The sequence below is a fragment of the Pelobates fuscus genome, chromosome 2 (genome assembly GCF_036172605.1).
Source record: "Pelobates fuscus isolate aPelFus1 chromosome 2, aPelFus1.pri, whole genome shotgun sequence".
In the NCBI taxonomy this organism is placed as follows: domain Eukaryota; kingdom Metazoa; phylum Chordata; class Amphibia; order Anura; family Pelobatidae; genus Pelobates; species Pelobates fuscus.
Genome location: NC_086318.1, coordinates 124636716 through 124654393, shown reverse-complemented (window position 1 = coordinate 124654393; position 17678 = coordinate 124636716). Strand labels below are relative to the sequence as shown.

At 35.9% G+C, this 17678-nt stretch overlaps 1 protein-coding gene across 1 annotated transcript in view; it reads left to right on the top strand.

Annotated features, from left to right (window-relative positions):
• Nucleotides 1-641: 641 nt before the first annotated feature.
• Nucleotides 642-17678, top strand: part of SLC2A2 (solute carrier family 2 member 2) — a 39619-nt gene continuing 22582 nt past the window's right edge. Inside the window, exons 1-6 of the mRNA XM_063442677.1 lie at nucleotides 642-683; nucleotides 4201-4296; nucleotides 8389-8573; nucleotides 8835-8959; nucleotides 11408-11523; nucleotides 12388-12550. Of these exons, the coding sequence (XP_063298747.1) occupies nucleotides 657-683; nucleotides 4201-4296; nucleotides 8389-8573; nucleotides 8835-8959; nucleotides 11408-11523; nucleotides 12388-12550 (712 nt within the window). The 5' untranslated portion in view covers nucleotides 642-656. The remainder of the gene's footprint in view (nucleotides 684-4200; nucleotides 4297-8388; nucleotides 8574-8834; nucleotides 8960-11407; nucleotides 11524-12387; nucleotides 12551-17678) is intronic.

The following is a 17678-nucleotide window of genomic DNA, read 5'->3' as shown; positions in this document are numbered from 1 at the left end:
GGAGAGCCTGGGGCATAAGAAGAGCAGAGAAGCCTGGGGCAGAGTAGAAGCAGAGAGAGCCTGGGGCAGAGGAGAAGCAAGGAGAGCCCGTGGCAAATGAGAGGCAGGGAGAGCCTGGGGCAAAAGAAGAGCAGGGGAGCCTGGGGTAGAGGAAAAGCAGGGAAGGCAAGCACAGAGAAAAATATATAAATTTGAAATAATAGCAACTATATTAATTACAAACCATTTTGATATTATGAGTACAATATGGTACAAATTAGAGCATGGGATGAGGTAGAGCAGGGGAGCTTGGGGCAGAAGAAGAGTAGGGGTGCCTGGAGCAGAGGAAGAGCAGGGGAGCTGATGGCAGAGAAAGGGGGGAGATGGGACAGAGAAAAGGAGGAGATGGGGCAGAGAACAATGTATAAATCAGAAGTAACTGCAACTATAACAATTACAAACATTTCTCTAATATGAGGGTACAATTTATGGAAATGGGCTGCCAAAGGAAACACAAGTGAAAAAAGGTTGGGAACCACTGCTCTAAAGGAAAATTGTCTAGTGCATTCATTCTCCCACCCCTCCCTTAGGACAGCCCATAGTTACTATACCTGTATTTAAACTCAAGCTGCTTGCAAAACAGATACAATTCTGCAGCTACACTGGACAATACAAAAATGGACAGGAAACTACACAAACAGAAGGTATTTTCTTTACTTAACTTTTTTGTAGTTTGTATATTTTATTTTTAAATCCAAATCTTTGTTAAATACAGCCATTTGGATATCTGACTTGTGCAAGAATGTTCACAGTGATCTTTAACTTACTTTTTTTAGAAAAGTTACACACTATATATATCAGAAACAATACAAATAGGTTAAAGGAAGTTGGAAGATTTGTATATTTTGTTAAACTCTGTTTATTTGTGAAATGTCGAAGATGTTTTCTTGCCTGAACTTAGCGAACTATATATTGCCTCAAATCAGTATTCAACCTGTTAAGGATATTTTGAATCAATTATAATAACGCAAACACATTTTATCATGTTAAAAACAAAACAAACAAAAAAAGATATAAATTGGTAGTTTTGTTTAGTGAGACAAATATAAAAAAAACAAAAAAAACAGTGCCTGATGAAAAATTATTTATCTATAGTTATAGGTATTTTTACTGTATACAATTGCAATGTTTGTGGAGTTGTGAGCATTTTGGTAAAAATAAATGAAGGCACTATAGATGGAATAGATACATATTATCCATGCTGGCTTTGCAAACAGTTCATGATCTTCCCAGAGAATGTTTCTCAATAACATGGTTCTTTTTTTATATAAATTATTGTAATTATCAATAGAGTTTCAGGATAATGAGAATGACAAAAAGTATAATTTACATATCCTACAGGCGGTGAGCCAATGTAAAAACAGAACAATTCAGATGTAAAGTAAAGTGTTTAAAATCAGGTTTTTAGCAATGTGGTATGCTTCAGGGAATATGGCCATTAAGTACCTACTTATAATATTCATTGAAACACCCGTATGAATGAATCCCAATGCTATTTGCCATGTAGATTGGTTTTATTGTTACTTTTAAGGCACATAGCTTGTATAATGTAAAGGTGCTCTCATATTTTTGCATATTATGATTTTTAAAAAACCAGAATTTGAAAAGAAATGTAAAGCATTTATTTTTCTTTCATGGAGTTTTCATGTTTGCTCAAGGTATCTCCACACGTTTCAGTTTTGCATTGGTTAACCCCTTAAGGACACATGACATGTGTGACATGTCCTGATTCCCTTTTATTCCAGAAGTTTGGTCCTTAAGGGGTTAATGTAGCTTGTAAGGCCATATATATCTATAGATATCAAGGTAAAACAGGTGTTGTTCCGGACAAAGTACTGCATAAAGAACGATTACTTGCACTTAGCACTTTGCTCCAGAATACTTGTATTTTGCTTTCACAAGCATGTCCCAAGGCATCTCTGGAGTGTGGTAAACAAATTGTCCTCAAACAACACAGTGCCTCAAAAACATAACATCACATTCACATACTTTTTTAAGGTCCCTTACCTGTGGCTTGGATAACTGGATTCTTCTGGCTGTTGTTAGATTGTCATGCTCAGCACACAACAATGAGATTTGTAGCTTAGTAACATTTAGAGAAATACAGTTTCCAAAACGGAATTACTTAGAACGGTGTCTTCCTTTCTATTAATATGTGTGAGAATCTTCTGTCAATCATTAACGAAAAAAAAAACTTAATAATGGAAAATGTGTGTGTGCACGTGTATATAGGTACTGCAGTCATCTAAAATGAACACTCACATTTATTTTCAGATGAGCTATTAGAAAAGAGATGGAGCTTTTTTGAATTAAATGTTTTGCTTTTTCTCCCATTAATGGTCTACTGAGAATTGCTTCTAAATCTTTGCAATTAATTCAGTATGTCCCGGTCCTGCCTTAGATTAGGACCCTAGGCTGCATTATTACCTGTTCATTATAGGAAATCATTGCACATATGACAACACCATCCATGTAACATAGGATTGAAAAACACAATCGATCTGTTAAAATAATTGAAACACACTGTAATACATACATATTATTTAATATCATTCATAATTTTATTTCATGTTATCGTGAAATAATATCTCCAAATATTTGAACTTTATATTGTTGAACTTTATCTCCAATAATTATCTGCTAAATACAGTATGGCAGAGAATTATGGGAGTTGTCATGCATTAAAATCTATTACATTTTTTTCTAATGCTAGAGGGTTCCTTTTTGCCTTTAGATTAGATTCCATCAAGATTAGCCTTCTAAAAATAAGTTATTTACCTTCAATCCAGCAATGAGAGGGTTTCCACGCCACGACTCTACTTCACCTCTAAGAGATAATTTTTTGTGATCTACTGACCAATTTAATAGATAAGCAGGGTGCATGCACAACATTCACCACACTATCCAGGTAATGCTTCTCATAGAGGAACATTGAAAACAATGAGAAGCCCACAATTCAGTCATTACTATCAGGCTCCAAACAAGGCCATAGAATCATAGAATCTCCCATGCTGGCCCATGCAGGGCCGGTGCTATCCACAAGCCAGTGGGGAGAAAGCAGTCACTTAAATCTAGAGAGGCAAGAGGACCCAGGGGCTCTAACCTGCAGCTCTGAAGGAAATGTTCCTCTCACATGTTTGGACTTGCGAGATCTCTTGAGAGCCGGAAGAGCTGCAGGCTAGAGTTCACTCACCAGCGGATGACCAGGGCTTAAATTGTCCCCTCTCCAAAGGTAAGAAGGGAGGGGTGATATACCATTTATTTTCTTAATAATAACATTAAAAATAAATATATATATATATATTTGTTTTGGTCCTATTTGCTCCCACACACACACAATATAGACCTATATCTCTAAACACATTCACACTCTGCACCCCTCACACACACACACTGCACCCCTCACACCCATACACATTGCACCTCTCTCACACACACTGCACACCTCACACACATTGAACCCGTCACGCACACTGCACATTCACACACATTTAACTCCTCACACATTGTACCCCCACACACACTGCATCCCTCACACACACAGTGCATCTTACGCACACACTGCAACCCTCATGCACACTGTAACCCTCACACACACATTTAACTCCTCACACACAGCACCCTAGCCACACATATTAGACCACAGACGCAACACTACTGAAAACAACCTATTAACACAAAACACCACACCACAATCAGCTCACTCTACAAACACGCGATCCCACAAGCAGCCTTCAAACACATGCATAATACGCTTTTCTGGACCTTTTGTCATCCCACAGACCAGTCATATGCAAACATAGCACAAGCGTGTCATTATATGTGCTTGCGCTGCGCCAAACAAATACAGGGCATTTTTCTCATGCGAGAGCTCTTTGGCAGGGCTCTGAGCATTGCACCAACATGCTCACTTTGAGAGGGGGCATGCTTGTCATTGGTGTTTGCAATTATTGGCATTTGTGTAATTATTGACATTTGTGCAATTATTATCAAGTTGAATGTTAGCTGGTATTAGCAGCAATCAAGCTTGCTTTTCCAACATGTATTAGTGATACGCCAGAGCACTAACCATCGGGCTATCCTACCATTATCAGGCTCACTCCATGCTAACATATCCATTGTGTATAATTCTAAAGATTCTCTTTCTGGTCTTCCTTCTAGACTATAACTGGAACTCTGGTGTTTTCCGTGTGTACGGCGGTACTGTGCTCCCTGCAGTTTGGATATGGAATTGGTGTAATCAACGCTCCTCAAAAGGTGACTTACCATGCTTTCTGTATTTCAGAACTACATAAGTAAAATCAGTACTAAAAAAATCAAACAAGAACCGATGACAGCCTAGTCCTAATGGGTTTAAATCTCTACCTCTTATAGTAAAAGACAAAGAATCAATTAAACCCTAGCTATATGCTAAGATGGTAACATACTTTAGATTAGGGCATGTAGACTGCTAGTGCTGTGAGAATGAGCAGCTGTTACTCTTATCGAGAAAATGAGTGTGACGATGCCCATGTCATATCAGAATGGCTATAAATAACTACAACCACATGACCAACCGTGTTCCTTAACCATTCATCAATGAAACACAGGAGTCTTATTTTCATTAGCTTATTCATGTTAGTATGAGGATTTCCTTATGTTGTGTATTTCTGTAGTGTCCATCAATTGATGCTGGTGGAAAACAGGTAGTGACCAAGTAGTTTTACTAAATCTGCCCTGATCATGGAGACTGCGGCTTGATAACATCTGAAGGACTATCGGCCGGCCATCCCTGCAGTTTTGTGACCTCTTACTTGGCTATTAAAAGACAGCTGATTTACTGTTGCTTGGCAAACATCACTAGATACAAAATACCTTTATTTTCTCACTAGGTAGATTTAGAATAGCACATTGCATTAGGATGTGCACTTAGAGAAAATTATGTAAACTTTACTTTAAACAATTCTATTTAAAAAAACAAACATAGGTACAAAATGCACATTTTTCCTTTATTGAATAGTTAGCCATATTTTTTTATCTTTAAAAACTCAAACTCATGCAAAGTGCCCCCTGTGGGGACATGAGGCACACACTACCCCCCTTTTACTCAAACTCTACATTTAGAATGCAAACTTCCTAGACATCTCAGGTAACGTTTCAGAAAAGAGTCCCAGGGATGTAAAAAGCTTGCACTCTCAATCTGTGTAGCAATCATATAAATTCACAACCCATATTCTGCTTTTTACTGCATTAAAAATAAATCTAGATTTGTTTTGGTCCCATTTGTTCCCCCACAATATAGACCTACATCTCCAAACACATTCACACTCTGCACCCCTCACATACACTGCACCCCTCACACCCATACACATTGCACCTCTCTCATACACACTGCACACCTCACACACATTGTACCCCTCACACACTGCACCCCTCACACACATTGTTACCAATGTATATCTACATTACTGCTTTACAATAGCAGCACATATCAGTTACTGACAGTCTTAAATTATTAAAACACTTCGCTAATTGTTGTGTATTTCTTAAAGGGACACTGTAGACATCCAGACCAATTCAGCTCATTGAAGTGGTCTGGGTGCTGTGTCCCTTTTGCACCTAGTGCTGCAATGTAAACATTGCAGTTCCAGTGAACTGCAATGTTTACGTTGCAGCACTAAGTCTGCCCTCAGTGACAGTCTACCAGACTGCCACTGGAGGCGCTTCTGGAATCCAAACGGACTTTTGGTCCGTTATCTAACGCTCTGCATGAGGACCTCCCGCATAGGAAAGCATTGAATAATGCTCTCTTAGGGGGAGGTCTAATACATGCGCGGACGTTGGAGGGGGAGGAGCGTGGGCAGAGCCTGACCCAGTGCCAAGGGACATCAGCAGTGGATTCAGTTAAGTGGCTGAAGGTGTTTTAACCCCTTCAGCCCGGCAAGAGGGGGGACCTATTAATCCTATAGTGCCAGGAAAACGAATTTATTTTCCTGGCACTATAGGATCCCTTTAATTTAGCCCAGTTTAAACTCAATTTTAGCGGTTGTAAACTATCCTCAGCCACAAGATCAAAGAGCAGTCATAGTGCTCTCCAAAATCACAAATTTGCAACTATGGAGAGAAAGTTGTTTCACAATTAGTTGCCCTAATATAGTGAATTTGTTCCTTAAGCATGCCATTTGTAGTCATTAAGGGACACATGGATTTTTAATATTTCCCAATCTCTGAATAAGCCATAGACATGTATTTAAGAGCTTTTGGTACATATTGTTATTGTTATTAGTGGTTGGTGCATCTATCTATCTTTTCATATATGACATATCAGCTTGTCTGTCTATCTGTCTATCTATCTATTTGTCTGTCTATGGATCTGTCTGTCTTTTTATCTATCTGTTTGTCTGCTTGTCTTTTCCGTTCATATATGTTAATGTTTGTTGACGATAATGCTCATATTCTTCTATTGTTTTCTGTACTCTTTAACTGATCTCTTAGTTTAATGTCAATAACCACATGGAAAAAAATAGGCTTGCCCAATATTGTAGCCATGTTAGAATACACAATCCAATATATAATACAGTGGTATTCTATTTATTTTGAAGTACATTCACTTTTTAAGACATTTAAAGTTGTCAGACATAACAAATGTTTACTTGCAACAAATTTTAAGAATTAACAAACAAGAAAAAATGGCACACACTCAGAAATATACAGCTGTAGCAAACAGATGCACAGAACTGAGTATGACTGGAAAGATTAAAGTAGTCTCACATGAGATGAAAAATACTGAATAATGCTGGATATTATGATAAAAAAAAATAGATAGAGAATATCTAGAGCCCCTATTTAGAAATAACAACCAAATCTATACATATAGTACAAAGACAGTCCAAACAAAGCTTTAATAAATCAGGCTAGATACTGTCATAGATATATACAGTAGGTATACCCAGTATAGAAAGGTAAAAGGGGCAAGTGACAGATGTGTATATACACAATCTAACTCTACCACAAAAACAAAAAAATATTTCAAAGAGTCAAACACATATATATCACCAGCAATATTCCTAGTGAATATATGGACACATATAGTAATCTCAAAATGTCCATATAAACAAAAAATATATTACATAGAGGAATGTGGTGAAATATGTATAAAGAATACTCATATACAGAGGTAAAAAAGATGAAAAACGAATAATAGATATCGTGGAGCTTAGAATGCCCGCGGCATATCTATAAACAGGATAGTATACAGAGCAGATAGAAGGAAACAATACATAAATGTGGGCACAGCTGTTAGAATGAATGCTGCCTAAAGACCACAATGTATCCAGTAAGTAAGTATACTCAGTATCATATCCAGTTACGTATATTAGCCTCTGAGTGGTAGAGAAAAGAAATCTATCTATTAGACATAAAAGACTTAGTAAGTGAAATAAATATAGTGACATAATGTGAGCAAAAAAGTGAGTCTAAAAGAGACAAATGAACGCCTAGGCGGGTATTCTTTATACATATTTCACCACATTCCTCTATTTAATATATTTTTTGTTTATATGGACATTTTGAGATTACTATATGTGTCCATATATTCACTAGGAATATTGCTGGTGATATATATGTGTTTGACTCTTTGAAATATTTTTTTGTTTTTGTGGTAGAGTTAGATTGTGTATATACACATCTGTCACTTGCCCCTTTTACCTTTCTATACTGGGTATACCTACTGTATATATCTATGACAGTATCTAGCCTGATTTATTAAAGCTTTGTTTGGGCTGTCTTTGTACTATATGTATAGATTTGGTTGTTATTTCTAAATAGGGGCTCTAGATATTCTCTATCTATTTTTTTTTATCATAATATCCAGCATTATTCAGTATTTTTCATCTCATGTGAGACTACTTTAATCTTTCCAGTCATACTCAGTTCTCTGCATCTGTTTGCTACAGCTGCATATTTCTGAGTGTGTGCAATTTTTTCTTGTTTGTTTATACTATTTGGGGTTAGGCCCCTGGAGACCCCTGGAGTCTCCATTAGGTACTGGGTAGGTTTGGACTCCGTCATTGATGCCTCTTTATTTGGGCGTTATATGATAGAGGCTTGCCTCCCCTGTTCACTGTTTTTTTCACATTATAAGAATTGCATATAAAACAGTCACTTGTTTGGCTGATTAAGTAATCAGTATTTGTTTTATATGTAAAATCTGTTTATATATTCTGAAATAATTCCTAATAAGTATAACACTGCACTGGACAACCAAACCCTTTCCTTTCCAAAACGAAGCCCTAACCTCTATAATACTCAAGTACAATATTGGTATCTAGTTATATATTTTAAACAAAATGTAATTATTTCTCCAAACAGGTCATTGAAACTCACTATGCTCGGGTGTTAGAGGTAAAGATGCCAGACATTAATGTAAATGGGACAGCTGATGAGCCTGTACCATCGTCTGTGACCATGTTCTGGTCCCTCTCGGTGTCCATATTTTCAATTGGTGGCATGGTGTCGTCGTTTTTTGTTGGATGGATAGCAGATAAACTTGGCAGGTCGGTGAAACACAAAACATGGACTGCTTGATTAATTTTTGAACTGAATGACAGAAATTCTAGAAATATTCTTGTGGAAGCTTTAAAATCTATTTTGTACCTTTATCTCCCTATATAATAATAAATATTTAATAATATTTGTATCCGTACATTAATGATTAGGGTGCTAATATGTTCTGTAAAGGATATGCTATAATAACAGGTTATTCAATCTCTGAACTACTGACCTTGAATTTTTTTTAATGATGTTTCCACTTCTAGGATCAGAGCTATGATGGTGGTAAACATTTTGGCAATAGTTGGATCTCTCCTCATGGGCTTGGCACCATTGGGACAGGCACATGCTCTTGTTATTGCTGGGAGATTGATTACAGGATTCTACTGTGGTAAGACATTGCTCAAAACATGAATGCAATCTGACAATCTATGCAATAATCACAAATATATGTAATATTACAATCTAGATTGTAAATTCCAACGAGAATAAGGCCCTCAACTCCACCTATATTGGTGTTGACAAATTTTGCATTGTCTCAGATGTATTGTATATTTTGTCTCTTTACTTGTACCAATTGTACTCATGTGTAAAGTGCTGTGGAATATGTTGGTGCTTTACAAACAAAGTATAATAATAAAATAATATAATAATTACCATACACTGCCCATCAATAGATTTATTGAGGTCCCACAACAAGATTCAACAATTCAACCTTAACATAAGAACTTTATCGAGCTACAAAATGTAACTTTTCTTTTGACAGAATTAATATACATGGATACATTTTATTAAACAATTTAACAATTTAATGAAATTAATATATTAATTTAGTAAATTAGTAAAAGTTGCATTTAGTACTTATACTCTTTGATACCAGTGATTTGCTACTAGTTCTAGTAGGCAATGTAAAAACATGAATTTTCATTAATTTCTGTTTATGGACAGAAAAAAAAAATCAAATTTTAGCTACAAGATTATTAAGTTAAAAATGTATTGGTAAAATTATGCCATTTTAACTACAGTTGTTTCTATTTGACGAATTTCCCACACATATGCATTATCTTATAATTCCCCTAAGCACTTGTGCCTATCCAGCATCTGATTGCCACACTTCCCCAACTTGCCTCATATGTTGTCATATTGCCCCACATACTGCCCTCATGTGTTGGGATATTGCCCCTGACTTTTCCCCAGCTGTTGTCATATTGCCATCCACAGTGTCCTCCATGTTATATGTCACACACCGGGAGACAAACATATCTAGAAATACAAACATACACACACAAGAAGACAACCACAGATTGAGACAAAGACACACTAAGCAAACATTCCAGGGGGACACAGACAAACTGGAAAATAGAACTGCAGCACTGCAAGCAGAATCTCCAGAATCTACACTACATATCCACTCTACACAAACACGCACACTCTCTATAGCCCCTACATACACTACATCCCATATACACACACTACAGCCCCTGTGAACACACTCGCTTCATCCACACAACATCTGTCTACTAAACACACACTGTACGCATTACACAACCACTACAGCACCTATACACATACACACTCTCAATCTCTACAGCCCCTAGACATGCACCACACTACACCACAAACAGAACTGAAACCAACCTATTTACACAAAACACTACACCACTCTACACACATGCAATCCCACAAGCAGCCTCCAAACACATGCACTATACTATTTCCTGACCCTTTTGTCCTCTGATAACCCATGTATGGAGAAACCAGAGCCAAGTCACAAGCAAACAAATGTAATAACATGCCTGTGCTGTGCAGAACAAACACAAGGCCTTTTTCCCATGTGAGAGCTTTTCATCAGATCTCTATGCATGGGCTGGAAGAGCATTAAACTAACATGCTCACTTTGGGAGGACGTGTTTGTCTTTGGTGATGACACAACAACATTGTATCTGGTTCACCCCCATCCTACTGGGTCTCTTTGATTTAAAAAAAAATGGTGATGACACAACACCTCCACCTCTGGTTTAACCCCTTCCTACTGAGTCTCTGTGATAAAAAAAAATAAAAAATCGCAGGGCAATTTTTTTGCCAGTCTGGCCCTCCCATCAAGGTCCTATAATTCCTATAATTCCTGTCACTAAAGGTACTGAATAGTGATTACAACAGTGAATTACTGACGATAAAATTAAAGAAAAGACCAGACGCATGCTATAAAATATAAAAATGTTCTTTCTATTAGTAAAGTACCTGTGATTTAAATGGGCAATTCACATAGATAGTCACTTAAAAAAATTGTTATAACTATCTGGCATAGCACAAAATCACAGTTTTATACATTGTTTATACTGTTGCTATAACCTGCGAAGACCAATCAGCAAGGTGTGGTTGTGGTTGCTATGGTGACAACTTACACATCATGTGTTTCTGTGCTTATTAGCAAGGGGCCAATCTGCAACTGTTTGGTATCTTTGCGAGTAGATACTATTGGCAGTCAGCCGGTAAAAAAAAAATAGAAAAGGTTACCATTTGGTAATTTTCAGCCACTATTAGCTACCAGCTGTTGTTAATAGCTACAGATTACAGCGGCTACTTACTCTCTAAAATGGAAACGTGCCCCAAGTGTCTACCATTTATTTCAATGAATTGTCATGGAGAATGTTTTCTAGATAATATGTTCTACCGATAATAAATACTATGATATTAATAATGTTTTTTTGCATATTCATTGAAATCTGATTGTAACCCACCTATCTATCTGACAATGCAAAGGACATAGAGCTTATAATAAATATTGTTCATTATCATAACTGTTCATATTAAGCCCTGTATCTATCTAATTTACCAGGTCTGGCATCAGGACTAGTTCCAATATACGTTGGAGAGATCTCTCCCACTGCATTAAGAGGAGCTCTGGGAACTATGCACCAACTTGCTATCGTTACAGGAATCCTTATAAGTCAGGTACGCTTACATGGAAACTGTGATAGTAAATGATTCTGATTCAGCCCACCATCCTTATCCAGATAAAGATGATGAAATGAACCATTTAACCCCTTAATGACCAAACTTCTGGAATAAAAGGGAATCATGACGTGTCACACATGTCATGTGTCCTTAAGGGGTTAAATGACTCAGGAGTTGTGATTGTATTAACAATGAGCTTTGGGCTATATGTTATTTAAAAAATGTAGATTATTTAGATATGAACACACTAAGAAAATGGTGGCCTTTAAATTTAATAATACTATTGGCTATCTGCTAGTGAAATAACTAACCAGCACCATTGCAAAATCCAGACAGCTGAGGAATATAGACTCCAGGCTTTGATCAAAATATAAAAATATGACATGGGATGTTAAGAGAGGTTAAAACTCTCCAATGTATTGACGCAAGGCAAAAAAAAAGACTGTACAGCATAGCTATCTCATTGTTGTGACTTTGTAATCTTTTCTCAATATGCTGAAATAAAGAGACTTGTTTATCCTATTGGCCTGAAAGTGTTCAGGAATGCAATATCCCAAGCACTCACTCCATACTTGGATCTCATTAACTTTAGTGTAGTTCTTCAACTACTGAATTCAAGATTTTGTGTACATAATAAGGAAATGTCTTACGTATGTGTGTTGTAAACACTGCACTAGGGGTTGATAGATTTACAATCACCACATAGCTTTAATTTACCAATAAACACTGTAAAAAAAATAAATCATATTTACAGTCATAGTTGTATATCGGGTATTTTAAATGGTTCATATACTGAGGGTGAAACTATTTATATATACTATTTGTTCTGTTAACAGTTTTTTTTTCTTGTAACACCTATAGGTTATTGGACTAGACTTTATCCTGGGCAGTAAGGATTTATGGCCGGTGTTACTTGGTATTTCGGGGGTCCCTGCGATTATTCAGACAATCCTACTCTTCTTTTGCCCAGAAAGTCCCAGATATCTTTATATCAACCTTGGCAAGGAGGAAGCTGCAAAACAGAGTAAGTTATTTATTTACCAATTAAAACATAAACGCGTAATTTGAATCTTTACAAATGTTTGTTCAGATACTCTGCACCACCAATATAAAATCTTGATTAATGTTTTATCTATGGAGTCTAATATCATCAGTCAATGGGGGTCAATAGTCAATCAAGATGGAAGAAAGTAAGCAAATAATATAAGAGTTCAATTTGTAGAATGCACAAAGAGTTACATTTGTAGAATGCACAAAGAGTTACATTTGTAGAATTTATAAACAGTTCAATTTATAGAATTGACAAAGAGTTAAATTTATAGAATTCACAAAGAGTTCATTTTATAAAATTCCCAAATAGTACAATTTGCAGAATTGTCATCTTGCAAAACATTCTTGAAAGGTTAGCTAAGATCAATGCTCCTTATGGCTCCATGCTGGATATTAAGTCCTCAGTAATATGTCATTCACTTAAAATTCACCTGCTAGTAGCTCAAATAAAGGCTATATTACAACTGGAGAATATGCTCTTTGCATTTTGTTTCAAAAATGTAAAATGAGATATATTTTGGAGATGTTATTGGCATGATGTGTACATTGACTGGATATGAGGAGTGAGAGAGAGCTGTGAGGTACTGGTTAGGACCGAGGACATGTATTTTGTGGTATAGGGTAGAGGACAACAATGGCTGACTTTGTCAGTGTGTAATTATAAGATACTTTTCCCATCATGCTCACCCAGTTATCTCATATACAGATGGGGTGAAAAGGTTTGCCTGCGAATGTAATAAGTGAAATTAAGTATTAATATCCTTTATAACTTTGTTTTTTTAAATTCAAACCAATAGATGAGATCAAACCGTAGCATAAAAAAGTAACTTAGCATAATAATGGCAGTCCAATTTATTGTCATTCAGAATTTTGTCTTATTTATCATATTGTTATGTAATTCCCAAGAGTGTAGTAGTATTGGCTGGAACTCTGATTTGATTCAATCTGTCAAGTTACTGTGTTACCTTTGCACCCAAAGATACAACTTACTAAGGTAGACAATAGTGTTGACCAACTTATCTTAAAGACACATTTCCTATTCCTGAGTGAGTCTTGACTAAATATTGTTTAGCAACTTATCTTAAAGACACATTTACTATTCCTCAGTTACACTTGACTAAGTGTGTTTATCAACTTCTCTGAAAGACAGATTTTCTAGTTCTGTGTGAGACTTGGCTAAAAGGTTTACTGTTGAGATAGGCAATCACTGTGATTAGAGATGTTGTTTGCTACATCGAGAGTCAACAAAATCTGGAATGGGGGATCATCCCTGACCCTGGAAAAAATTAAAAGTGTAGAGGGTTTTCAGATTTGTAGATCGGACCACTTTACATATATATATATATATATACACTCACACAATCCATTCAAACTATGTTTAGACTTCATTATTATTAATTGTAGCAGTTCACAATGCTCTTAACTTATTTAAACTATATTTATGGTGCTGTTGATGTGATATTGAGGAGCTTGTGTATATAGCTTGCAATGACTGCCAACCTGAGTATACATTAGTTAGCAGCCAAGTTGTGGTACCATAGTCTGCTGTAAAGAAGCATTGTGTAATTTAGTCACATGAAATTCTCCCTAGCTATAGAGCTACAATTCATGCAATCTCTGTAAAACCTATGAGTTTCAGTCCAAGAACAGCTTTAAAATCACAATTCATTTGTTGGGAAATAAAATGGATGTTACAACTTGACTACTTTATGTAAAGTTCATGGATGGTTCCCTTTCTTGGTTCAGGTTTTTGTAACTAAATATTTACCCTTTCTCCGGTGCTGTTGTGACCAACATCATCCAGTTTATTAGTGTCACACCTGCTGTGACACCCTTCTCCTCCAGCGCCTGCCCACTTTTTGTTTGATTGGGCCTTTTCAAGAAGTACAGTTTTACTTCCCAAAGCAGAGTGCATCTCCCCATCATTCTAGCACATCAACATATTAATGGAATCTCTGGAAAAGTGAGACACTTGTAGTCTTGCAGTAATGATTCCAGTAAGAATTCTGAAAAGTAAAGATCATCATCATACTGCTCTGCTGAATATATTTGTAATTTGTAAAAAAAAAAAAAAAAAAATGAAAAAAAAATGTTGGACATAACAGATGTACTTAAACAAATTTGTGCCATGGAAATAATTCTATAGACACACATTCAGATGTTACTCATCTTTGAATGAGCTAAAAATAAAGTAATATAAAATCTTTCTCAAAGAACCAGCCTTATTTCTTATGAATAAACTTCAACTTGTCCTTAAAGGAGAGACCAGGAAGGCATGATAAAATGTGCTCTTTGGACTTTGTGTCAGAGCTTGCTTAGTAATACCCCTGTAACATTGATTGCCTTTTATTGATGTCCTTTATTTTAGTTCAGACATGTAACCCTTTAAGTGTATCACATAAGAATAGAAAACCTGAGTAAAGATTAGAAATATTTGAATCATGCAGCCTGCCTATCACACATTTATACTTTTCCACTCTAACATTAGAAATACAAACATTTCTGGATTTATGGGTCCTCCTGTGAAAACCTTGTAAAGGGAGCATTAAAGGAGCAGTCTAACATTAGAAATACAAACATTTCTGGATTTATGGGTCCTTCTGTAAGAGATGTGTTAATACATTTTACTAAGATTTTTCCCTCTCCCTGCAAAAGTCGCCGCTCTGCCTCTCGCTAATATCATCATTATGAATCTCAGCCAATCCAGTGTTTCTCTAGAGATATGCATTGGAGGATTACTTTGTGTAACTGGCAATCTCTATGCTACAACAATCAGCGTAGTGGCAGAACTAACGTAGAGAAAGCTCTGGTGCATGAATGCTTTAGGACCCCCCTCCTATCACAAGTGTGGCCAAATGGTAGATCCCCATTTGTCATACAACTCCCACAGTGCACTCCCATCTGGGAATCTACCATTTGCACATCCTTGCAGGGTTGTATTTAGCGCTGAATCAATTATTCTGAATCAATAACAATACAACATAAGAGCACATCAGATTTAAAAAAATATATGTTCAAACTTTATTATTTTGTTATTTTATTTTATAATTTTTATTTATTAGTGAACAGATAAAGATAAACAGTATAAAGCCATCATTAGGGAAATGACATAACAAAGAATGTTCCCTCTTAATAATCAGGCTAGTATCGTAATGTGCGGTATTCTGTGTAATGGAGGAGACTACATTGGTGTTTAACTAGAACCCAAAATATACAAATAATAACAGAAATGACAGAAAATATGAAATACTGTGAAAGAGACACAAAACACAAAAATATGAATGAAATTAATTAATAAAAATATATATTTACAGAAAATGCAAACGTGAACAAAATGATGCAATTTTTTTAAAATAAAATAGAAAAAATGAAAAAAAGCAAATATAAAAAAATTAATAAGAATCCAAGAATAACAAAAAAATAATGCAAACTATCACAAAATATATATAAAATGTAAGCAAGCATCAATAACATAATAACAAACCACAAAATAAACCTGTATGTCACCACATACAATAGAAGACAATTTTATTCTAATAAACATGAATGCTTTTACATGTCACCTAAGGTACACAGGTATAGTCAAGTCATAACGAAAAAAGATTTATTACAAATTACAAAATGAATAAACCATTGATATCTATTAAATAATAACTGATATAATGAAAGTAATATAAAATAAGTCAAAAATACTTGGGATAATCCAACTTTCTCAGTACCAAAAAAGAAATGGACTAAGACCAACATGTTCCCTTTGGATAACATAATATACAGAACCATGTCAAATTGTAACAAATTTGAGAAAAAAAAACGTGTTCCAGTCCAAGCACTCCTCCATTTCAGGACCTGGAGACGCAGGAGCAGAATGGCCACATACGATCCAGAAAAAAATAACAGTATCTAAAAAGAATAAAATAAATCACAATAATAACATAAAATATACTCAACAGACAAAGGAGAAGAAGCAGAACAACTTAGAAAAATGTGCAGCGCTTGAAATGTCACAATCCTCATTTAGGCCATGTCGTAATAGAGCATCCAATTTGTATATCCTAAACAACTCCCTTTGTTTGAGGGTAACTGATAATGACCAACCTGCACGTGGTTTATTAGTCCGTTTATTGGTCTGAAATCTAAATTGAGAAACAACATGCCCATGTTCTATGAAATTCATGGTCACTGGGTAATGTGTTTTATTGGTACGTATCGTGCTAACCAATCCAGATGGTTAAACATCTTGTGGTCTGTCCAATATTACCCAAGCCACAAGGGCACTCTATCAGATATATAACATGATCTGATCAACAATTTAAAAACTCAGAAATGTAAAAACGTTTGCCTCATATGGTGTGGATAAATTGTGATCAAATCGTAACATTGTTACAGTTGACACAATGCCCACATCTGTACATTCCCTTAATGGAAGTTAGCCAGGAACTCACTGCATTCTTAGCCCTTTGATCTTTTTAAATATGGAGAGCCAACTTTTGATATTTTTGGGATCATCTGTATGACATAATAGGTTGTTCTTTAAAAACATGGCCGAGCCTAGGATCACTTTGAAGTACATGGCAGTGCCTATTAATAATATGCTGAACATATTCTGACCTCTTAGAGTATGTAGTGACACATGGAATCCGAGTAGTCCCAGATCTTGTTTTCTCAGGTCTTAGGAGTTTATTCCTATCCATCATACATCCCTTCTCAAGAGATTGTCTTAGGTCATCAGTGTCGTAGCCACAAGAGACACAATTTGTAGTCATTTTGGTGATTTGTGCATCTCTGGACACACTACGTCTCACTCATAAGAATTGACTGTATTGAAGTCCACAAACCATACTTGTTGGATTAAACAATTGTGCCTGTAGGAAAGCCACTCTTCAGTAGGTTTTTGATATAAAAACAAAGACAAACATTTCATCATTGATTTTCACCAATACAACCCAAAAAATGAATTACCTCCCGATTATATTCCATTGTGAACTGGATGCTGGGGATTTGTTGGTCTAAATATGATTTGAAACATATTAATGCCTCCTCATGCCACTCCATATGTTATATGTGATTTTCAATGTCTTATTTAAAGGAACACTATAGTCACC